At 39.3% G+C, this 25,237-nt stretch overlaps 2 protein-coding genes and 1 long non-coding RNA gene across 18 annotated transcripts in view; 2 read left to right on the top strand and 1 right to left on the bottom strand.

The window, feature by feature from the left end:
• The window catches only part of LOC111254048 (kinesin-like protein KIF19), a 44,709-nt gene extending 23,881 nt beyond the window's left edge, over positions 1-20,828 (top strand). For 3 of the 5 annotated variants that reach the window (XM_086974941.1, XM_022814503.2, XM_022814505.2), the window contains 8 exons: positions 6,481-6,741; positions 8,753-8,909; positions 12,414-12,638; positions 12,941-13,143; positions 15,437-15,629; positions 16,574-16,787; positions 18,201-18,499; positions 18,716-20,828. In XM_086974941.1, the coding sequence (XP_086831067.1) occupies positions 6,481-6,741; positions 8,753-8,909; positions 12,414-12,638; positions 12,941-13,143; positions 15,437-15,629; positions 16,574-16,787; positions 18,201-18,499; positions 18,716-18,741 (1,578 nt within the window). In that variant the 3' untranslated portion in view covers positions 18,742-20,828. The remainder of the gene's footprint in view (positions 1-6,480; positions 6,742-8,752; positions 8,910-12,413; positions 12,639-12,940; positions 13,144-15,436; positions 15,630-16,573; positions 16,788-18,200; positions 18,500-18,715) is intronic. The other 2 variants (XM_086974940.1, XM_086974942.1) reach the window with 2 other exon arrangements.
• LOC111254050 (uncharacterized) lies at positions 5,436-13,445 on the bottom strand. Of its 9 annotated transcripts, none has more exons than XR_015317139.1 (7): positions 13,286-13,445; positions 11,025-11,062; positions 10,723-10,881; positions 8,745-8,836; positions 8,218-8,340; positions 7,439-7,545; positions 5,436-5,698 (listed from the first exon to the last, which is right to left on the bottom strand). It is a non-coding gene; the product is annotated as an uncharacterized LOC111254050 (long non-coding RNA). The 9 variants fall into 9 exon arrangements; XR_015317138.1 differs by having other exon boundaries at positions 8,745-8,822; XR_002674905.2 differs by having other exon boundaries at positions 5,439-5,632; positions 8,745-8,822; positions 13,286-13,444.
• Positions 20,829-21,539: 711 nt separating the features above from the next.
• Positions 21,540-25,237, top strand: part of LOC111254049 (alpha-aspartyl dipeptidase-like) — a 9,815-nt gene continuing 6,117 nt past the window's right edge. The window contains exons 1-6 of one of the 4 annotated variants that reach the window (XM_086974367.1): positions 21,540-21,762; positions 22,509-22,716; positions 23,169-23,237; positions 23,424-23,556; positions 24,504-24,669; positions 25,060-25,147. In XM_086974367.1, the coding sequence (XP_086830493.1) occupies positions 22,657-22,716; positions 23,169-23,237; positions 23,424-23,556; positions 24,504-24,669; positions 25,060-25,147 (516 nt within the window). In that variant the 5' untranslated portion in view covers positions 21,540-21,762; positions 22,509-22,656. Of the gene's footprint in view, positions 21,763-22,508; positions 22,717-22,798; positions 22,996-23,168; positions 23,238-23,423; positions 23,557-24,503; positions 24,670-25,059; positions 25,148-25,237 lie in introns of those variants that run through there. The other 3 variants (XM_022814508.2, XM_022814509.2, XM_022814510.2) reach the window with 3 other exon arrangements.

Genomic DNA, 25,237 nt, shown 5'->3' with positions numbered 1-25,237 from the left:
GTTACCATAAATAAGGTAAAAGAACAACATTTTATATTTGTGTTAGATGTGCTTCTTTTTATTGCCCGGAGGGTTTCTTAGCAGCTGTGTACTGGTCATACGATTTCGAATAGCTAATCCCGTTATAAATAGCCTCAGTGAGAGAATCGACGGATACCATCTGAAAGCATTCAAAACTACACGATCTTAAATGAAAAGAATACGGTGCTAAAGCCGTAACTCACTCCTATTCACCCTGGCCCGGGCCGTCATTGGAGCGTGTCGATAAGATCGTACGTTGCTGCCGATGGTCTGGGTGTACTGTCGATTGCTGCGCCACGTATACCTGAGGCTTCTCAGGAACTCAAAACGTCTGATATGTCCTTTTCAGGCAATACGTTGTAACAAAAAACTAAATAAATGTTGCCAAAAATTATAGCTTCTGACGTGAAGCTACCGCTTGGACGAGAAAAAGTTTCTCTATCTCGACATGGAAAGCAGCACCAATAAATATTGGTATAAATAATAGGCAAAGAGGCCTTCAGCGAAAAACTAACTTGTCACTGGTGCAATCAGTCTAACAATGTAAACTTGAAAGCCGAAGATCGGAAACGAGGTAACTACTGCATCTTAGGACTATTTAACACCTCAGATGGAAGAATTATTTGCTCTACTTATATAGAATGTTAGCTAAAGCAGAGCCTAACAATACGCAATTGTAATAATATTTCTTCCTAATATCTATTGCGATCTATAACGATAAACTAACGATCTAATCAGAAATTGGTCTCTTCTGCTCAACACCATTGTTCGGCATAATCGTTTTTGGATAGGTATAACGGACTGATTAACGTCTTACTTATGGCGACGATCAGACAGACTTTTTACTAATGATAGTTGCGAAATCGTATCTAGAGTACTTCTTTCCATATGTCCTGGACTCGGTATCTGAAACTCATAATTTTTTATCTTCACTGTTTTCGTCACAACATTTGCTTTGAAGAACATTGTCTCGAACTATCAAAGAGCGTATTGTTTAGGCTCTGCTTTAGCTAACATTCTATAAAAGTAGAGCAAATAATTCTTCCATCTGAGGTGTTAAATAGTCCTAAGATGCAGTAGTTACCTCGTTTCCGATCTTCGGCTTTCAAGTTTACATTGTTAGACTGATTGCACCAGTGACAAGTTAGTTTTTCGCTGAAGGCCTCTTTGTCTATTATTTATACCAATATTTATTGGTGTTGCTTTCCATGTCGAGATAGAGAAACTTTTTCTCGTCCAAGCGGTAACTTCACATCAGAAGCTATAATTTTTGACAACATTTATTTAGTTTTTTGTTTTTATTTTATAGCGATGTATATTTATACAGCCAAGGATCGATGAAAGTGTTTACTAAATTCAATCCACTGATGCTGCTTGGTTTAAATTAAAGCTATTTAGGTTTTTGGATCTGCTAGATAGCCCTGGACAGTTTAGCAGTTATGTTAATTTGTAGAAAATAAAATTTAGCTTTCTGTTCATTATATTAGCGACATATCGACATTGGATTGTATCATATGTCGAAATATCTGTATAGGAACAAGTGTCGTGCCTGTTTTCTTGTACTTTCATGTATATTTTTCATAGAATGGTCGAAACATCAACAGGTACAGCATTACCGTATGGCATTGCAGGATTCATGAATATAATGGCGGACTGAAGCCACAGGCGTAAACATCTTCGAAGACGTATGCCGTCCGACCAGATCAGATGGCCATCGTTGGCAAGCACGTATGCTAGTAGCTCTATATTTGAGCTCTGATAGAATGTTAACCTAGCGTATAAAACAAAGCCCTCCACGGACTTTCATGGTAACGAATTGACCTTGTTTTTTGGTGGCATTGGCCTATCTTCACCGCTGGGGCGCTTTGATAACTGATGCAAGAATACACTTTAGATATTCCGAAATAGCCCCATGGTGTCGGACATGCGAAATAACATCCCGGGATGCCACCTGCTGCTTGCAGCAGTTGCAGCAAAGCAATCCCAGAGCCATTCAGGACTTTAGGTTGTCGAACCCGTGTATCCATAGCAAGCGTGCGATGTGTCTACGCCAAGCGTCAACTATCCGCACATTTTAAAATATGACTTAAATGATTTTAGGCACAAACGAACATGCGCAGCTAAGAGCAAAGTTAGGGAGACTTGTTAACAGCACCCTGGGGAATACGACTTTATGGTAAGGTCAGGCCCGTACATAAACGAAGTGATCTCTGCAATGCATTTTTTAAATATGTTGGAGAACTGTTATTTATTTGTATGTAAGCATTTCATCTAATTATCATATTAGCTATTGTTAAAGTTCGATATAATACGTCTACGGGCACCGGGCTTTCGTAATGTGTGTGCTTCACGATACTGTGAGGCTTCAACTAACCGTTTTGAATTGCAGTACCCGATAACTCTGTGCTATTTTTGTCCCGACTTTTACGTCCGCACATATTTTCATAGATATAAGATTTCGATGACCAACTAGACCTAACGGGAATACCGAAAACGAACATTTTATATGGTAGCAAGGCTTCTAGGGTGTAGGACGTACAACCCCGTCATTTACCAGCATCCTTTTAACTTGTTTAAGCATCATTAGTATAGCGTATTTCCTAATATTACGGCTATCATTAGCACTTAGTATGGACTGTGTAGCCTAGCGCGATTTCAGCGTATAGTTGATTTCTGGAGGTCGGTGCCTCAATAGTCAACTGAAGTGGAAGTTATAAGTATGTCTTGCTGGGGTCCATTTAACAAACTTACATACTCCCCTGTAAAGGTTCTGTCGCAATCTGCTTATAGCGTCATAATTCAGTCTCGACAGCCGAAGCAGTCGACTTAGTGCGATCTATTTTTACTTACATTACGAAAACCCGAGAAAGAGCCCTAAAATAGTGTTCAGTTAACTCGTCTATTTGGTGTTCAACTATCTACGAATTTTAGGAAAAGCAAACAAGTATACTTTTCTAGATACTCTATATTTTTTCGACAACTCTTCCCAGCGAAGGAAACCCCCTTGTATCCAATTCGCACTAAAATCCTGAGGTTGTAGTTTCATATGAGACATTTAACTGACAAATTTAAACCTGAAAACGTTATTCTATATTGGGTTATAATATTTGGAACAAGTGATAGTTCAATCCTTTCACTGAATTTCAGTGATATAGTATAAATATAAACGTATTCTATTCTATGATGTATAGTAAGCCGCTCGTTTGTTTACTTATCATAAGCCAGTTAGTTCGTACGGCTGTAATTAGTGCCAAACACAAGCATCCCATATATACAGGACCTGGTCTCTATAACATCTCAATATTTAACACCGCAGGAAGTTAGCTACGAGTCGGGCGAGTTTCACATTAATGAAAGATTATTGGGTGGGGTCTGCAACGATTGTCAGAGCCACCTAGCGATTTCGTCGTTCGTCGAAAGCGTTTAAATCAGAATTGAGGACAACGGTGTATCATTTTGCATTTGGGTGGCACTAGTACGCTATCTCGTTTGCTGGTGGCTGCCAGCCGGAGTTTCATTGATGAGGGATGGAGCGACGCGGGTGGAGCCCCGCACTATTCACGCAAAAAGAGAGCGACGAATTGACTATTCTGGAGACCCAATTCCAGATACGGCGCTGCTGCTGAGTTTGATGCGCTTTCCCCAAACGAGGTTGACTGGCTGACTGCCGATGTCAGCACAGCGATCGAAGACTTGCTGCTTAGGCCTTACATGGTAGTGATTGATGAACTCTGAAGAATTACGGAATCATCACGACGGGTTAAAGCTGACACTGGCCAACCACCAGTTGAGACCCGGTCAAGTAACACCGGATGTGAAATATACCGAATACTTAGCCATGACCTCTCTACGTGTCCATATCATTATATATAATTCTGCTCTACAAATAAGCTTGAACAAATCTGAACCACACGTCTCTACTCACTATAAGTAATGATTTTAAATAATATGCTGGTTGGCTTTCTCTATACTATATTAGAAATGGGCTGTCTGTTCTTGATACAAATATATGATCGCTGTCTCATTTTTTAGCGGTAAAGTTCCGATTGAATAGCGACTGTAACCATTTTGGTTCGACAATTTGCCGTTACAACTGGACCACTGCGTGATTTTTGAAAGAGCTTTAAATGTATTTAACGATCCGAGTCAAGTAAAATAGGAAAAATTAGGATCGATACAAAAGGGGGTGCACGTACCCAAAAATGATCTCAGGTTTTTAGTGGTGGCTGTTGTCTGACATACGCACACATCAGTACACAGCGTTCCGCACGTATTTAAGTGAGAAAAAGCAACTGGCAAGCTTAGCTGATTAGCCATTGTTGCTATCACCTCCATCGAAAATACGACTTTACATCCCGATAACTGTAGGGTACTGATCAAATGGGCGTTGATGTTGAGGCTCTTGTCTTGATTACCGCATCTGTCCTAGGTTGGAGTAACAATACACAAATAGACTTGTCCTGAACCTATTCTCTCCGGACGATCTACAAACATTCGTTTGTACATGGCTGCCAAATGCCATTGGCCCAGCATACCTATAGCTATGTAGGATAGGCCTTATTTTATTTCTAATTAATTGGAGCGCCTTTAGTCAGTACGACAAGGACAACAAACGTTCGGTTCTTATAAAAAGAAGAACGTTGATTAAGTGAGTAATGATGTTGCAGTAACAGCAGTTCTACCATTCTAGAGGCCATCAGGGCTCGTCGTCGTGTAGCATTACACTTTGACTAATATAAAGACATCTCAGGTGCAAAAGGCCGACATTTACCTAAGTGGATTATCGAGTTATAGATCGATATCGTGTACTGGATGCAGATGATGATCGTAATAGTAGCGATTGTAAACGAAAATAAAAACAAAGCGGACTCTCGAGGGTGAAAAAGAAAGTCAATAGGATGTCGGCGTATAAAAGAATTCAAGTAGCATTCAGCCTTAAAGTCGCAGGAAAGAAGCTCGAAGTTCGAGCTTCGAAACGGCACTTCTCGTGACTTGGCTGATTTGCAATTATATCTAAGTTCGAGCTTCGAAACGGCACTTCTCGTGACTTGGCTGATTTGCAATTATATCTATTGCATTCGAAAAGGTGACATATAAACCGTGAATATAATAATATACCGAATAGGTCTATATATAAAAGTGAAGACTAAACTAACAGATCAAAACAGCAATAATACAATCGCACTTTACTACTACTAACTCTTTGCAAACGTCAGACCACTGAATGCTTCAGCGAGGTGAGGCCGTTATGAAGGTCAACGCAAAATGTGGTTCGTTCGAAGTTAAGGGTTATCAGAAAAAAAGCGCATGCTTTTATCGATCTTGTTTAGTAAAAGACGAATAAAATGTCTACTAATCGTAAGTGAATCCGTAAATGAAATCGGTAGAATCTAGGACGTTTCTTTCTAAATCCAGCCACGTTGTCATACGGTATGGCTTTTAGCGAAATGAGAGTATTCGTTGATTTTTGCCTAGGCTATGCAACGGGGCCCAATTGCCAAAGACACACGAATCCTATTCGCATCGTTCACGCGATTTTATTGATTTGCATAGCATAACCGATACCGCTGCCCGACGTGTCCTTGGTATCGCTGGCTTTCCCGTTGGCTACCTGTGATATAAACACAATGAGATTTTACGAGAATCAACTGCCGCAAAAACAGGTCGAAGAATGAAGCTGTAAGTAAGACAAGAGTTCCATAAGGGGATCAGCAGCTTATTACAAAAGCATGGATTCACGCTATTGAGTAAATTTTTATAGCAATGACTCAGCGCCGTACCAATGCTGGAAGAAGCCTACGTATCGATAATATACGTAAGGTCATATATAATAATAACAGTTTATAAATAAACATAGAATTAGCTTTGAGATAATGTGTGAGGCAGACGTGATATACGGCATTGAAAACCCGATCGATATAAAGCCCTCCGATGCACTGATCCGTTCCGATTTCGGTCTTCAAAATGATTATGCATACTTTCTTTCCAACATAATTATAGATTTTATTTGTTCTAAAATAGATTTTCACTAAGCAAAAAGATAACTATGTTTAAGTTTTAAGTAAAATATGGAAAAAATACAGAGATATTTACACTATGTGCTAAGATACATAGCTCCTACGGAACGATTCTTAGTCGTAAGCTTCTACAGCGTAAGACACTATTCATTGTATATATTTTTTTATTAATCTATCCTATTTCGAATCTCATTATTATAAGTGTTAATCGATCATATTGAAACTACTCGATGAACTGGGTTTTGTTGTGCTGTGGGATTATTTCATGTATAATTTTAATTCTGCAATTCTAACTATCTACGTATCATAGCGTCCAGCCAAAACGAGGTCAATTCATATTGAAAATCAGCGGGTTTTCGAGCGCATGCCTTAGCACAGTATATTAGGCCAATATGTCCTTGATATCAATATTCCTATCGTCAATTAATCGTAATTATTTCAGGCAACGGGGAAACGTTTAAAGGAAGGAGCACATATTAACAAGTCGCTTCTAGCGCTTGGCAATGTTATTAACGCCTTAGCTATGAAATCGGCGAAGCACGTCAACTTCCGGGATTCAAAACTGACCCGGTTACTCAAGGAAGCTTTAGGCGGTAACTGTCGAACGCTTATGGTAGCCCACATTAGTCCGGTACCATCTGCCTATGAGGATAGCCGTAATACGCTTATCTACGCAGATCGGGCACAAAATATTACAAATAAGGTATGATCCATATTAAATTCTCTGTCCCACTTTCTCGATTTCTTTCTAAAACAATATAATACTTGGCTGGTCTAAAACCCAAGCATAATTACGCTAGTGGTAATAAGTTTATCATCAACTTATCACACACCATCTGCTCATACTTGGGGTAGATAATACGCTAGAATTTGAACAGACAGAAATTAGCACAATGCTACTGGTTGCGCTGTTGCTACCCTATTCTTGCCTTATAACCTTATACTTGTCATTGCATTGAATTTACTAGCTGGGGCGGCGGGCAAAGCAGAATGTTCATTTTTATATGGAAACCCACGAGCTTTCCCTAAATTGTCATATGCACCGCTATATATATGTATATATTCAACGCAATGCTTTTTTGGCCCAAACTGAAGCGACATATTTATTGAAGAAAACGTAAGAAAGCGACGTGTTCCTTTATTACAGTCCCTTTACCTGCGTATTGCGGATAAGTCTCATTTCAGTGCTTGCACTGATGACACACAGTTTCTAGCCAATCATCCCAATCCTTCCAGTACAGTATTTCCTATAAAATTTTTACTGGTTTACTGCAAACGATATGATTAAACAGTCAATTTGGCCACCTTATAGGCGACTCTATGATAATTCAGCTTGACTGTAAATGGTGCTCGGTAGAAAATTGTGTTAATTTAGAACGTTTGAAAGGCATATAACATACCAGATGCAGGCTCGTACCGCTAGTATTTTTATTGCTGCGGAAAACCCGCCGGATGTTACTCCATCGGAAACCATTGTAACTGGGTTGATATCAAGTGTGAGGCTGGTCTGAAATGGATTTTAGAGCAAAGCACACAGGCGTTCTCTACATAAGCATATTTGGTGCACATTGCGACGTCACGATTTACTTCATGTTCCAATGTAGTTTTACGTACAACTACGAGCACTTATGCAAGTCGCGGATTACTTGGAAAATGGGTCTGAACCCTTTTCTAAAATCACCTGTCTTTGGGTTATCACCGTAGCGAACGATTGATTTCGAAGTGTTTTGAATATTTCGATAAACAAACGATGACATAATTATAAGTATAGTATAAGGTCTAAAATATTTAATTCATTGGGCCATATTTTTCGACAGGGTGAAGGCCTATTTCTTTCCGGTGCAGGAATTTTAGTCAAAAATAACCGCTAGATGTGCTACCCGTAGAAACTCAAATAATTTGCAGAATTGCTGAATTATACCTCGTAGTCAAATTCAATATGTGCACGATGTGTTCATGGTAGCTCCCTCATTTAATAAACAGGATTCGAGCTTTTTGTGGTTTTCGCATAAACAAAACTCAACCCTATTAAGTATCGTTTAGTTGTTTGTAAACACGTTCGTATGGCGTGCCTTTGCTTTATTATTAAATGCTGTATTTCTATTGTATTCTCCGTTAGCCTAATACCCTTGCGCCTTTCCAGTAGTCAACGCAATCCCACCTACGGAATAGCGCTTACGTTTAGCGTCGCGTCGTTCAGCCTCATCAGCCAATACTAGTCGCGAATACTAGCTTCATATAAACCCGGCGTGGATAAATCCCTAGCCGTCCAATATTTCCATCAGTTAGCGCCGGTAGTAGCCTGTGACATTGAAATAGATGGAGATACGAAGCGTAGTGGTCTGGGCATTATTACCATTTGAGTTAGTGGATGCACTGGTATAATTTGTTTCAGTTCGGTCCTATCAGATTCTAATATTCTCTAGGATGGCTATTTTTGCAGTTTCACAGAAATTGGCGAACTTGACTGGCCCAGATATTTGTTTATATCTTGAGGGCTTCAAGGGCTGTTATGTACATCTGCTAAATTACAATCGGGTGCAAACGTTTTCCGGGAAGTTTAGTAACTTTATTTTAGGAGTTCTACCATCGTGATCCTAGTCCTTGTCTCAAAATTCGCCTTTAAAGGACTAACTATAGAGGAGTTTGTCGTATGGTAATTTAGTGTACGAATGCAGTTTTTTAATAAATCACGATTTGATTTACCTCTGTAGATTCGATCGAATGTGGTGGATGTAAGTACGCATGTAAACCAGTACCAGGGCATTATCACAGAGCTGCGAGCTGAAATTACCAGACTGCAGGATAAAATCGACCAAAACGAGACGAACAATGTCAAGATTCTACCGATGCCCACATCAAACGGCCATGGTAAATAAGTATCCGGTAGTGTGGATAACGGAACATATGTAAGAAATGTTTATATATACTAGATATGCCATACACCTTTAATGCAGGAGTCTTCTCACGAATGACTTCTAAGACCTGATGGCCAGTTGCTGTTTCCAAAGCTCTCTGATATCTCCAGGATGTTTGAGCTGTTATCCTGCGCCACTGGGTATATACACCAAATTCGTACGATGTCGTCTAGATCGACTAGAGATATATCAAAAGAATAGGGTGTTGTCGCTTACGCTTTATACTGCAGAGAGGCTACACAGAGATTAGCCTGAACAGCACAGCTATGGTAATACGGTTGATTAAAGTGCTCGAGCGCCAACGGTCGAGAAACCCGTGCGGGTTGATATTAGGTCAAGGTAAAAATAACCAGTTGTTAAAGGACTGATTAACTAGGGTTAAATCGTCGTTACTGTTGGTTTCATAGTGGGGAAAAAGATGGAAGCAGTTACACAGCAGATTCGAACACGTCATCACATATTAAGTCACAGATGTGTGCTTTCGCAAAGAGAACCATAGATGAAACCTTCGATTTTTTTTTTTTATATATTTTCAGAAGTGGACGGACAAAGAATACTTATGAGGGATCAAAACTCGAGTTTTACGCCTCATATTGCCGTTAGGCATTCTATAAAATGGTAGACTTTTAGCACGTAATGCAAGGTCTTTAAACTCGCTTTCGAACCTAGCCTATGACATATCCTAGCCTACGACAGAATCGTCGGAAAAGTCCTGTATTCACTACGACACCGCGAAGAAATGTTTAGATTGCATCAATCTATTTTCAGTTTTCTCACTTTGGAAGAATGGTCACCGGAAATTACGCATTAATGAAAATATAATTGAATTTACTGAAATGGCAATATCTACTTAAATGTATATCTGAAAACCGTTTGTAACACTCTCTGAAGACGTGAGAAAAAAGCAAATATTTAATTGTTTTAGGGTGCAAGGAAATTCAATTTTATTTTATGTCTTCCACAAACAATTACATTTTTTCTTTAATGGAAATCGTCTAGTTATTTAAAGATTTATGCCTAACTTCGCCTCATTTTGCTATGCCGTCACGTACATCTGAGACCTTCAAATTGGCTCGCTTTCATACAACATGCTGCGTTGTATTGTATATATTGTCGACCACCATTTGTACAAGCGAACGGCCGCACTAGTAATAACCGCATATCACAAAAACATCGATTTTTTTGTCACTCGTTTGCATGTACCGTTCGTGCTATCACCAGCAGCGGGTAAGATGGGGGACGGCAGGAGGAGAGGGAGAGTCGTCGTAATTCGCTGTTTTATATATATATATATATATATATATATGTATATATATAGCGGCAAACTCACAACTATTACACTTCGAAGGTGCGGACTCGGCTATAACCTATTATCAGGACATTACATCATTGACAGTGGATGTCACGTGTGCTGAAAAATGTTACCATGGTCGCGGTTAGGCGTCATGGTTAGGTCGCGGAACGGCTGTCTGAACGAGGAGAGTTGGGGCGGCTTGAGCTCGTTGAATGGGGTGAGAGGGAATGGAAACAACCGGTAACATATATATCGAGGGTAAGGGTAGATCTATCATAACGAAAAGTGATGAAGTACCCATGTAGTCCCCCTCCTGCAGAATGGTCTCCAATTGATCTGGAGTAAAACGCGTTTGTGCTTTAGGGTTTGGCTTGCTTGAGTTTTTGCCCCTCTTCCCGTCCCTTCATATGTTATGAATAAATTTCGGATTGGGGTCAGGACTCAAACAGAGGCCTGATGGAAAGATACATACCTACAGATCCTGGGAAAGCAGATTATGAACAGGGTTGGCTGGGTGCCGCTGAAGTCAGTGCTTGAGTAATGCTGAAGTCTATGTGTCCGTCACTGCTCGTACACAATTCATTTTATGTTTTCGGCCCTCATTGTAGCTTAATTGCGATAAATCATGTACCTGAAACGACGATATTACCGTACTTACAGTTATCCTTTGGTAACCCACAATAATACAGATACAATTTTATAGCTTATTGTTTTTCGTAGATATACTCGTCACAATCGGCAAACATTGAAAAAAATTGACACTGTTAATCTTACATTGAAAGGACGTCTGGTACCAAGATGTCCACGAGAGCCTGTAATGGATCACGAATAGTATAGGCGTCCTTGTAAATATGAATGAACTAGACAAAATACTAAACAGTAACGCTATTCATCCCTTGGCAACACAGTTTCCACACAACGCAAATAGCTTGACTAAAAAGACGCATTATTAAAAATTGAGCCCTCGCAGACAATGGGGGTGAATAGACGAGATAGCCAAATGTTATCATCCATTTGCCTTTTCACAAAAAGCTCGTCGGGGGTTTTCATACATTTTCTATTCAATGTCATTCCGTGAGCTCTCTATGATTGTGGCTGAACTATCTTTTCCGATCGGTTTTTCACCTGATCGTAAGATTCAGGCTATTTTTTTTCGATGTACGATATTATTGTGACTTGTCTAGGCGCTACTTTATTATGTATATACGGTTGCAAGTTGTGTTGGACTAGTGAATAGTTTCTAATGACTGTATGATACTGTAACTACAGGGATTTAATGTAATAAATATTAAAATAAATGAAAACTAATATGTTACTGAATCAAACGATGTTCCAGAAGGTGATATGGCATATTTACAAAATTGAATGTTGCCCTCCGAACCCAAATAAATCAACCACCATTTTACTGTATGAAACATAACATCGAAAATTCATTCAATTAAACTATGTTGTTTGAATGATAACTCGTTTATTCTGCTCGTTCGTGTTAGGATTTCGGAAATTTTTTCTATCACAAAGTTGATGGCATAGCTGAAAAGGAGCACGAGTATGGTAAAAAAAATCTGTCATTTTGGTTTTTGCAGAATTCAGTCGCGCGATAGAACTCATTTGCCTCTGCTTAATAACATTGGCTGCCAAAGTACCACTGTTTCCAACGGTTGTCAATCAACGCGGCAGGATTCATGGGGCTACTAAATATTCTTATTGTCTCGTTAGTTCATTTATGTTTATCTGTTTGTTCAATTTCTTTTACCTGACTAACCTGACCGAGAGGTGGTACTCTTAAAAATCCACCAAATTTAAGTGCCAAAACCGTGATTGATGACCTCGACTACGGTTATGAATTTTTTTATAATTCACCTTCCCTTTCATTAAACTTAATTTCAACCTTGCCGCATTTTCTTAACATACCGGCTTACAAAACTTACAATCGTCGAAGCTTCAACGAATAAAAAGCTCGCATAGCGAACTGTCTGTATCGTCTAAGATAGAACTCCCGAGACAGAAATAGTCGAAGATTCATTATAATTCGCCTACTAAAGACCTAAATATCGGATCGAGGATTTCAATAAGCATCTCTACCTGTATGCCGTGAACCGTTATATAATTGCGTCACTTTAACGTATGAAATTAACGCCTGTCAACCTAATATCTACGTTGCAGCAATGAACAAGAAAGTTGAAGAGGAAAACGTAAAGAATCCAGCAGAGTTAAACAAGCTAAGGCAACAGCTCGTCGAATCGTTTAACAAACAGATGATGGTTCGATCAAAGATGATGGAAGTGGACAATTGTCTACTGGCGTTAAGCACCGATTTGGAGAAGCTTAGTATCGTCATCAATCAATGGGAGACGGAGAAACTAAAGACGGAGGAAGGTGGCGAGCCGGGTAAAAAATCAAAATATTATATATAAAAAATCAAATATAGTAGAAATAGAGTCAACACCGTTTCCATAGAACCTTTGACTAAGCGAACATGTTTTACGTACGGTATCGCCGTCGGCCACTCCATGAGACGCCCGGCTCGACGAAGTGCATTCATACTACGATTCGAACCTAGATAACAGCTTTTCCTCTAGGGTAAGCAGGAAAATACGTAACCAAGTAGGCTAGCACCGAAGCACACAAAGTATTCGTAAAAGTCACCGCTACTAGGTGGAATAACAACGAAGGACATTAATGCCTTGCAGTAGAAGACGAGCCCGATTATGTGAAACAGGCGTGGGAGGACGTCGAATTTATTCAAGGCGAACAGCAACGTTTCCTTCAATTACGTGAAGATATCGAAAAAGAGTTCGAAGATGCAAGAGACAAGACTTATGAGCTCACCGAAAAACTACCCCATGTAGTTACCACTGAAGATCAGCGGGAACTTCTACGATTACTTACACAGGTAAAAATCGCGGTTTTGCGAATATAACAATAGCACAGCACCAACTTACTTATACGTAAGACCCTGAAAAATTGTCTCTCAAAAAAAAATAAGAACGATTACGGAAAGCTGGAAATTCAGGATAAAGTATATGAATTTTTACCTGTCGATCGGTGCTAATTTTTTATCCCAATAGGGTTATTTCTTTCGAACGACATCGCATCTTCATATAGGTACTACAAGAACTTTAGATTGATCTTTTGTATAACTGATTCGTACTGCTCTATAGAAATATGATAAGATCACTTTATCCTAGTCTTAGTCATACGATGTCGCATAGAAAACGTGCTCGAAAGCAATACTCTTAGTGCTATTTGTTTATATATTATACTAACGGACGTTCGTTGTTATTCGAAATTGGCGACTGATTTCGGCTAAACTTGCTGAGTCTGAAGTTTGCCAATACACACATTAGCTGTTTACAGTATGGACACCAGAAAACGAACTGGAGTAATGCCTTCCCAAGCATCATTCGTCAGGGGAATCCGCAAGATGTATACTTGTGCAAGGTGATCGCAAGGAAAAGGTGCCGCTACAAGCTTCTTACCCGTTTGATCATACGGCTTTTTACGAGGCTTTTGAAGCTTGTTCACGTGTCTGACTGAAAAGCGTGTATATTGGGTAGGGTGCCTCACCCTTACGGCTTGCTGTATACTACTTTAGCAAATGGACCGTATCTGCCGTTGGCCAAAACAAGTGTTTTACTCCGTATTCGAGAGCTTTTAATGGACCTTTGTTAAGGCGCTCCAAAACAGGACTTTAGCAAAGTTTACACCATATAAAGCCCACTGAAATACCTGTACTTCTGACCATCAGATGCAGCTTATTTTGAAAACAATTTAACTAGAATAGATGGTGGAGTGGCTTAATGTAAACCGTTTATCCAATCAACTGGAGCAGCACGGGTGGTAAAGGTAAGCATTTTTTATGAACGGCGTTGCCTCTATTAGCAGACCCGATAACTTTCCACGAAACCCAAGTGGTGTAGGAGCATTTTTTGTCGACGAAATATAACCGGCGCCACATGAGATTGCGTCGGTAATCATTAAACGGATACGTGTACCTTCTCGACGACAAATCGTTACTTGTAGAGGATCATATTCGAATTTCCTTCCACCCGTCCTTATTGAACGTTTATCAGCATATGCAAGAAGAAGACGGCAAAGATCCAGATGGACTTCTATAGCGCAGAAACGCTGACCAATTGACCCTGGCGAAAGGCGAATAGAACTAACAGACATAAGAGTCACGCGTTTTACAGTACATAGGCTCCGCCATATCCTACAGGGTGCTCTAGATTTTCATTTGCTGAACGCCACATGTGTCTGAACAAAATGCGGCGGAGATAGCCTACGGTATGACTTCATCAAGATTGGGCTTGGCGATCGCGGCTGCGTAAGAATGAGGGTTGACTGTCATTGATGCTATTACGGTTTTCCGCGATCGCAGGCTTGTTACCTCCATCTAAGTTGAAGTAAGGGCATTTGTTTTTCAAGTATGGCTGATTGTTTTTGACACATAAGGCCTGCGTAATTGTCTTGATGCACGCGCGAACATCTATACAGATAGACAGAGTTAATGCAATTGCGTATATTGAGCATGTCGATGTCTGTTGTTTCGACCTCTCGATATGAACGATTGGCATGTGATAGTTCATACCATGGCTAGCAGCAGGACAGCGAGCTGTAAGGGCGGAATGCTGTATAGCACACGGGGCCTGTTGTGTAAGGCACACGATGCAGTCTAGCTACAAACCTCGTCATCAATCCTCATGTATCGCTAACGCTAGGCAATAGCTATCTATCAAAAGCTCCCCCACGCTTGGCTGGGAAATGAACAAACTGAATATGTATATTTAAAATGATTAATAACGTTTGTAAAGATTACTTAATCGGTACGCTGCAGGTTTCTGAGGGTGAAATGTTTCTCTATATAATATAGGTCACCGCTTACATGTATACCAGTTATAGTTAAACAAATTAACAAACTACCTTTGTTTCTGAACACAACCATAAACATGATAATCTGCATGTTTTTATTTCTATTTTACGGAAAAAATATAGATTTTTCTAAAGGATTGATTAGTTCACATAGATTGCGAAGGCAAGTTTCATAATATTATTACATTATGAATATTAACGATAACGTATCTGCCAGTGTCGCATATATGACCTTTTATTTAAGCATATATATAGTGGCAAGATCAGTTTTTGCGTAGTATATTTAGGTTTATGTTCGAACGTTTCTTTTGCAGTGCCATAAGCTGGAAGTGGAAAAGATTGAGATGCAAACGGACCAGTTGATCAGGGAACACGAACTACGCCAGCGTGACCTTATGATCGTGCGCTATGACCGACAGAGACTATTGTCTGACGAAATAATCATCAAACAGAAGCAACTCATCGAAGATATTTCACAGGGGGTCAAGCGAAAACGAGCGAAGGCGGGTTAGTTTCGAGCAGAGCCCTCACAACAACACTCCACAGTCATTATATCCTTTTTTGGTAATTACTTCGTTGTATGGCTTGCAACGTTTAGAGGAGCTGGAACAGGCAATTCTTAGTTTCGCCGTCGAAATTCTATCTCTCCGAGTCGTAATGACGATAATCCCTGTACCGTTTATGGATAGGGTAGTGTACATTTTAGTGTACAGTATCCTTTACGTGCTCACTGCACGATGCCGAAAGCATAATTAGGGTAATGATTAAAAAATGCGCATGTATCAACATAGGAATTACCTAGAATAATTACTTCAGTCACTCGATACATTCATAGAGCAAGACCCCAATGTACAACTCTGGTTGGATATTGGATATTCATGTGGTGGCGACGGCGGTAAATGATGCAGACGGTCCGTCAGCAGTCAGAGTTGCATAGCATTACGTGTCGGTAGTTCGGAACCATTCAGCGCAAGCGAACGGTTGTGTGAAAGAGCATAGACGTATGAAACAGGGGGCATTACTAACCGCTATGATCTGAATAGTAAGTGATCGAGTGCTATATTTTCAAAAAGCACTACGTCGCTAGGGAAGACTTTTGAAAGCTTGATTGACCGACCTTTTAGTATCTACAACAGCTCTATGAACGGTCTAAAATTGATGATGAGATTACTGGAAGCCTATACCTTTCAGTCAGCGATATTACACATATTATTGATGACACTGCCCAACCTGAAGCCACATAGAAAAGCTAAATACGAAACTAATAATCATGAGAAGTTTTTGCACGTTTATACAGTGGTCTAGCGTGCTACTTGTAGCTAGTCGTCCTCTACAGACACACCATGAATAAAAATAATAGTTAGATAAAAAGTATAGAACTAGTTAAGATTAAGATCACTCTAGTTGATAGCGAAAATAAGCAAAAGTAATCGAACTCTGAATACTTCCAGTCCAAGCAGTCAAGGAACTCAATGACTTGTACCGGATCTACGAGCAAGAAATCCAAGACTTATCGAGTGGAAGGGACACAGTGCTTAAACATTTGAATACAAATCCATACAGACCCGAAAGTGTTCTTGGCTTGAGACCACTGGGGTCTAGCGAAAGCATGTGGGAACTTAACCATATGACACCCCTCAATGAGGAAGGTGACGATGGACAACCGTAAGTAGCGACAATTTTCGGCAGAACTCCAACCATCGCATAGCATACAAAGTTGCACACAAGCCGTCTGAATTTCTACATTTTATACCTCTGAAGGGTTTTGAGACATAAAGATTAGGAGTTCACAAAGCAGTTAAAGAAATAAGTTTCCCAAAAAAATATAGTTTTCATTTATAATATAGTCATCTTTCCCCGTGTTATTACTTTATATGGTCAACTTACGTGAACCACTTTGTACTTAGACGTAGGGCTTTAATCTCGAACGTATGGCCCATAACGGAAGTAGAACATCTAGCAACAGTAGTGATACACTGGAGCCGTAATGCAAATGCATAGTTATGGAACTATGAACTAAAGACTGACAGGTACTCTCAATGATTTACTAAACGCTTAGCTTGCGACGAAACGTTTAAGTCTGTCCTATCTAAATGAGCATTATAGTCTACTATAGTAAACAATACTGTTTGATCTAGGATTTACGATAAAGAAATAATAACTTGACCGTGACGGTCTGAGTAAATTGTTAACATTCATGAAGTTACATTTTTGGGAAATAATCAAGACCAAATACTATAAAATATAGTTTTTGTAATATAGAAAAAAAAAGTATAGTTCAAACGTTAAAAATTAATATCGCCTAAGTTATCTAGCCATTTTCATCCTTTGGCTATGTTTTTTTCTCAGCTCATTGAAGTTCTAAACGAAGGGGCGACGAATCGCTTGGTATCTGGCATTCTGAAAAAAACTAATAGTTGTTACCTACTCACGAGCCTTCACTCAAATTTTTCATGTTTTGTCAACACTTCGTCGTATTGAAAGTAGTTTTTATCTGAAATCAATAGAATCTGATAAGTTTTTCGACCTAGTGTTTTCTGGACGTCTTAACGATTTGTATGACGACGTCGCCAGTCTCGTCGAAGTTAAGCTGTAGCAAGATTTACCATGTCTTGGCATTACCATACATCTGTAGGCTATATAATAATAAGTAAGGAATTGACTATCATAAAACCTATGAATTTTGTTAACTGAACTAGAGAAGAAACAGTGGCCTTCAACTCAAGTTACGAACAGAACGGTCTAAGAAATAAAAACTTCTCTTAAGACTATCTAATTGCACATAAAAAAATATATTTTTTTTTATAGATAGTCTCTCGCTATGATATAAAGCCCCTAAGTACATACTCTGTTTTTAATAAGGGTATGTTTAATGTTATCCTAAGGCAATCCTACCCATCCAAGTTTGGGTTGTTAACTAGAGCCAGATACTAAATCATTTATGAGGATTATATAAGAGTAACTTTGAGATTTCGAATTGCACACATCTCATAAAGGATGCGAGAATGACATCTCGATGAAAAATAATTTCCTATCAGGATAAGAACTGTACCTTTACCTTTATTCATCATTGATCAGACGAAATGATACGGCCCCTCCGGGATTTCCACGGCGGTCACCGAAGAGCACTGATTCGATGACGCGTGCCGTCGGATCTCGACAGCTGCGAGCGTCATACTCGGAGCCGGTGTCCCCGGCGGCGGTAAACTTTCCCCCAGTGGAGCACAATAATTTCGTGGCGAGTGGAGAAGGCGATATCGAAAAAGGTACCCGTCGAATCAATTCGGTAGCCCAGGAAAGACGGCAACGGGTCTCAGCTACGTCCCGCATGTACAGGGACGCCGATATTCAACATCGATCAGATAAACAACGAGGAGGTAGATCAGATGTAAATTTAAGTAGTAATACTGAGAGTTGAAACCCATAAGCTGGCTCTTAGTACCACTGTGAGCCTGAACTGTGATACTTATTAACACAAATTATGTCCCCGCAACATTCCCCACTAGTATTAAGTAATTAGTAAGTTTGCATTATGTGGCCAGTTCTTTATACTAAACAGGGCTCGAGCTTATTATCGTGAAATTTCGTTCCAGATCAGGACGGCTGCCAGATCCAGTGAGTGAAAGTTAACGTAGCAAATCGGCTGCGAAGAACAAAAGACATCGAATCTTCATCTGATTGGGATTAATTGCAATTAGCTACCTTATTTGTCATTGTTACTCATCTGTAAGTTCACAAAAGGTTAACAAATCACAGCAGTCTACTGTTGCTGGCTGGCACAAGCTGACTTCCAATGTATATATACATATATATATATATATATCTAAAATTTTCGACAGAAGGACCGCGTTCGACTAGAGATTCTGCAGCATGACAACCAACGTGTTTATCCATCAGATACAAAGATCTGCATTTTCACTTTTCAAATAGATATTATAATAATCTGCAGCAGTTATAGGTGATATTGATCTATAATCAATACAGCGGAAACAAATAGCGCCAATACTACAGGTTGTATCTTTGGTGGCCATGCGTCCTACCGCACTAAAACCCTATGCATAAGGTAAAAAATCATATGCGTTCATTTAACTACGATGTCAACAATCGCTATTAAATTTAATTATTCAACCAGTGGATTTATTGCGTAGCAGCTAGACAATCAATCAGGCTCTAGAGCGTCCACCAACAGCTCAAGCATCTTCATAATCTAAAGCGCGAAACTTTTGAATCTCCTTTAACGGCCAACTCACCTGTCTTCGTACGGCCATTAGTACTATCTGGTTACTTTAACATACGGTTTGTTTGTCCTTTGCAGCATAGAACATGTCCGTGCATCTTGCTAGTATTACGCTAAAGATGTCACTCCTTCGACAATACGAAGCCAAACAAGTTTTTTTGGACTCCGCACCAAATTGAGTAGGTTAGGTCAGGTAGCTTGCTTTATTACTTAAATATCATGATAAAATTTGCGGCTGCTGCAGACGGCCACTTTCGCCAACGAGCAGAAGTATCATACAATGGTTGATCTGTTCTCTCGTAGCCATTGACTCGACAGAAAGTACTGAGCTCACGTAAATCCTAACGGAACATCTGCGAACTGCAGCGTACTTGGAGACGACACGAAAATTGACCTTTTTATACCTGCGCAGTGAAAGGGATATTCTTCGAATTTCTATTGATTTCCTCAGTTCGTGGAACTTGAGTACTCTGCATATCAGCCCAACTTGTTGGAGTCAATCTGTAGAATATACTGTTCCCAGTAGAAGCGCCACACAGGAATTAAGGTCGAATTTGTATATTTACCGCTGCCGTTTACCTTTGGTACCACCAGCGCTACAAATATATGAGGAGAACTTGACATACATCTATGAAGGCCAGCTGCGTTGCCAAATTCATTTGTGTCCGTCACAAATATTGCGGGAAGTTGAAAAGCTCTCATGTCACGTACACTTCATACAGGTATGAATTAACCTACATATCCGGTTGTCAACTTACTTTCTACATGTTGTATGTACATCGTGTATATTTTTCATGACTAGAACCGGGTTCATTCTTAAAGATTAAATGGAAGAAGCTACCATGATCATTATATCTGATTGATTGTCGGTAGCCGGCTGTAGTAATAATGTGTTAAGGATCCACACCGTAGAATTTAGAGTAACTGATTACAGGCTTTCTACCCGTACATATATGAACTTGGCTTAAACTAGCAGGTAAATAAATATTCGAAAATTACTAGATGCTTGATTTTCATATAATTATTCCATGTCTGACTAAACCGTTGACATTCGCCCTTGTTATTAGCGTGATTACGATAGGCAAAGGGCCTCCTCGATCTGGGGCATTTAGAAATGTCAACGATCGTCGTACTCTGGCCACAGCGGAGTTTTCCATGTCGGTTGCGTTATTAGACACAGATGTTTATGGGGTAACACGATAATTGTACATGACCAGCGAGTATATGTATGGATAAGTACACTCTGATTTGCTTTGACTGCCGGTTATACTAGCAGCTGTAGTCACCGAAGGTTGAGTAAACAAGGGATTGACAACAAATCGACGTAAACGTTTTACCAAACCGCTTCGCGGTACTAACAAAAATATCCACCCATCAGTTCCGCTTCGTGGAACTCCTATAAGCACTGTGTGCGAGGATGTAAACGTAATATTCGCGCGCACCTCGGAGGTGTATATAGGCACACCTGTATCCGTCACAAGGACCCCGAATGAATACCGTCATAGAATATTATCGAAGTGCAACAAATAGCTATGAATATATATACGTGTGACACCCGTTCGTACCGCACGTCTTCGTTCTTCATAATGCTCGGGTGACTGTTGACATCCAGACACTCAGTTTTCTACAATGCACTATAAGTGTTGCTACCAAAAGTAATCCAATCCTATTATAACAGATACATGATGAGCGGAAGACCTTCATACTTGCCAGTCTAGTAACCTTTCGTGCGTCGCACGGACACAGTAACGGCTCAGTTTAGATTTGTTTCAATAACAATCGCCGTCTAAAGAGCAAGAGGGCAATAATGATGCAACCCCGAATGAATTCAAATAGTCCTCGAAGAAGAGAGAAAAGAAAAAGTCCTTGTTTTATTTCGTCACACCTGAAACATAGTTTGCGTCGTGGTGACGAGGCTTAGACCATCCTTGCACATTTCAGCTTATTGTGAAAGACCTTGAAACATAAGTCACTGGCGTGATTTTAAATCGTAATACTCTCAATGATAATTGCAGCTGTGCCATTGGGCGCTGCTTTGTGATTGAGAATAGTTGGGCTCTAGCTGTATTCGTGTGCGCTGCTTATTGGGAGAGGGTAACCCTTTCCACATAGGTCCAGCCGCCCGCGACAAAAAGACCGCGTGATTCCTCCTGGCTACTTCGACCGTTGTTGTGGATAGATCATTATCATCATCCGTTTAGCTGACATCCCGGCATTTCGCTTCGATTATTATCTGTCCCAGATAGACTTAATTTCGGGCGTCCAAGCGAACGCCTTCGAAAAGCGATACACGTGTCAACAAAACTCGCAGTTCGTCCTCCATAAATATCATTTTTAAGCGTAGTGCGCGTGCTTTTTATAAGTTTTGCTTATAAGGTTATACATTTGTGGCCTATCGAAAAGGTACCAGTGAGAAATATATTATTTTAACTGACTACCTTTAGGGCTGCGGATTTTTTTTTTCATTGTTGTAATTAACGTCCCTTTCGTTTCTGGCAGCTTAGGTCCTTTGGTATTTAACTCATCCTTTGATAATGGTAATAATAATAATAACCTGTCACTTTATTTAACGGAATGCCGAAGTTGATAAATAACAGTGGGAATTTCGAAAGGCTATCACGTTTGTATTGTGCTCGCAGATTTGTCGGGTCATACGTTCGTTGTTAACATAGTTTAGATATGCGTTACCTAATTGATTACCAGTTATCGCTATTGATCATATTTTCGCTTTTTTTGCTGAAGAACAGATTTCAATTAATAAGAGTATACCTCAGTGTGATAATTTCATAATTGGTATATAATCTAAATTATGGTCTTCGATTGAGTTAGAACCGAAATTAATTCAAAAGGCGTACAGGCTATTTCCAACAAGGACTCTGCGGTTAATTTTAATCTAGAATTACACCTTTGACCCTACATAGTACAACCTATTTGGCCATTAAGCGTCTGAACGGTTCCAAACAAACCATCAAAAGTCCATCGTCATAATATTTATTCGCTGATCACGTGTTGAAGGGTAATGCATGTGCCAGCGGTTTCTTTGATTACATCATATTTTTTAATAAAGCTTATTTTTAGCTAGATGCGGCTATAAATAAATAAAATATTCGCAAGACATTTACGAGTGAACAACCAATTTACAATTTCAGAAATTACTGTGTGGTACGAATTTCTGAGCAGACGATTGTACGAAACATTTTGTACTTGGAAAACGTTTATGAGACGGCAGCAATAATCAATTATGAACTCTACTGTGATACGCTGCATACTTTTTGTGGTTTAAAGTGAAGATACTGGATGAAAATAATTTTTGGTTTCAACGAAGTGGGGGTACGTCTCCACAAAGCGGAACACAAAGTAAACAATCATTTTGCTTGATTCATGTGCCAACTGATCCCGACGCGCGGCAGTGCATTTGAGTGGCCGGCCAGGTTTTGACGTTTGACTCCTTCTTGATCTTTTTCCTACGGACCTATGTAAAACACAAGGCCCTAAAAACAACTCCGACAACAGTCTGCAACCTGAAACACAATATCTGCTGTGAAATGATTTGTTGAATTAACACTGAGTTATGTGTCTTTGTGGAAAACTTATGTGGAAATTTTATAGATTAAACACTCTGGGCTGGCTGCTAACGTACGGATAAACACAACCACAAAAGCCTGCGTTTATTGTTCATTCCGGAGTTGCACTGGGATTATTTGACAGTTTTTACCGCGCCCTAACGTCCGCCACGGTCGTCTTAAAAATGTTTTTGAAACTTTTTATTCAAATTTCTATTCAGCTCATAACCAATTAAATTTTTCCAGATGAACCGTAAACTTCTTCTTCTCTCGAACTCGACAACATATGGGACATCATACCTCAGTTATGCTAAGGCTGGTATTATGATTTTATAATCAAACAATAGTTCTGAACAAACAACTTTACATAAAGATACATTAACTTTAAAGAGATCTTTTAATGATTCATCACTGACCACTTCATAGTTATTTACTTTTATTTTTCGGACCTTACATTCATGTCTTTGATCTAAAACTAACGATTTCAACTACCTAATGCAGGATATGATAAAGGCATTCTTAGGGAAGCATGAAGTATCAGAGATACTTTTTGTTCCATATGCCCGATGTGACTATGAGGATTATACAACAACGGTTCGGGAAGCGGTTGAGCCGATGGGATTCTCGGTTAAAGGTACATGCACATAGATAAATAACTTTTCTTTTTAACTTTGTAAATTGCCAACTTTTCGTTATTTTACATAATAGCGATGTATTTCAAGTTTCTGTCTCCGGTTTTTCTTTGTACTTCTATTTGAAACTAGGTGAGTATAATCGCATTTTTGGTATAAGTGTTCGGCATCTCGGGGCGAAGGAACGTCCACCGAAAAAGGCCACGCTGAGGGATTGAATGAAGAAGCCGTTTCTCACATTTTTTTGGGTGTAACAGCGTGAAAGTTGCTAGTCTTTACACTTCGAATTATTATTGTATGTAGGTAGAAGACTCTAAGCTGGACGGTTCGCTATTGAACTAGATGATCATAGCGAGCGAAAAGATCGGTAGCTCAATCGACGCGCTGATTGTAAACATGCTTCCCTGGCTATGATTCATGATGCTATACCAAGGTTACATTGGTCATTTTGAACTCAATAGTCAGTCAAGATGTCAAGATTTGCTCACATTTACTGCATGCATATGTTGCAGCAAACGTAAATAAAATAAATCTAAAAAAAAACTATTTGAACCATAATCAACGCTTCTGTGTAACCTTTCTCTAAAGTTCTGTTTTATTACATTTCTATAATGCGTAATTGACGTTCACCTGCGAATAGTTCCACAATCGAATTTTGATATGGATTTTGATATGGATTTGTTCCACAATGGAATTTGATATGGAAAGTTTACAATAAGAGGCTACGATATTATAGCAGTGATGAAAATCTTAATTTTTAATAAAGTATTATAGTTTTATATTAAAAAACGGATTGTTTTGGCTTTATTCAACGGATTACACATTGGGTAATTGTTACATCATTCTTGAATCGCAAGTTTTTGTTACAGACATTTTTCGTATATATATTTTTTAATTAATGATGTCTTTGTCTAATTTATTTTTTATGATGCCTAATCTATCGCTGAAGGTATTCATACGTTCCCTTCACCGGTCGAAGCTGTAAATAAGGCCCAGTGCATCTTTATCGGCGGAGGAAATACTTTCCTTCTTCTAAAAACCTTGTATGAGAATCAGTTAGTTGAACCTATCCGCAAACGAGTATTAGAAGGAAATCTTGTTTATATAGGATCAAGGTAAGCAGTACACTGCAAAATAATCACAGGACTTCCTGATTGTTTTATTGAATCGCATATTCTCCTTTATTTTTACTACCCTTGCAATTTATATGTCAACGGAAAAAAGTTGACAGTGGCTTGTGAATGATCAGCTTTGATAAGGATGTGTTATTTATTATAAATTGAGACTCAATGCTAGCATTACTACCGCCACTGATGCGTGGTTCAAACGACTTTACCCACATGGACCACCTACCCTTCCCGTAATAAATTTTAAACAATTCTATTAAAAGATATTTTAAGTACCTCAACACTATGAATATTATAGGGTCATTTGGAGAGCATCCTCATACCGCATCTACAAATATCAATCATAATTATAATCAGTATTCTTTCCAATCTTTTTAGCGCCGGTACAAATGTATCTACGCCGTCTATTAACACCACAAACGACATGCCAATCGTCTACCCACCAACCTTTGAAGCCTTGAATCTGGTATGTACTTCGATGGATACTATATCCCATAATTTATTGCGAGTAAAATTATATGTTATATATATATATATATATATATATATATATAAA

This window comes from Varroa destructor, unplaced genomic scaffold (assembly GCF_002443255.2).
Source record: "Varroa destructor unplaced genomic scaffold, Vdes_3.0 BEIS01000007.1, whole genome shotgun sequence".
In the NCBI taxonomy this organism is placed as follows: Eukaryota; Metazoa; Arthropoda; class Arachnida; order Mesostigmata; family Varroidae; genus Varroa; species Varroa destructor.
This window is presented reverse-complemented; position numbering and strand designations above follow the sequence as displayed.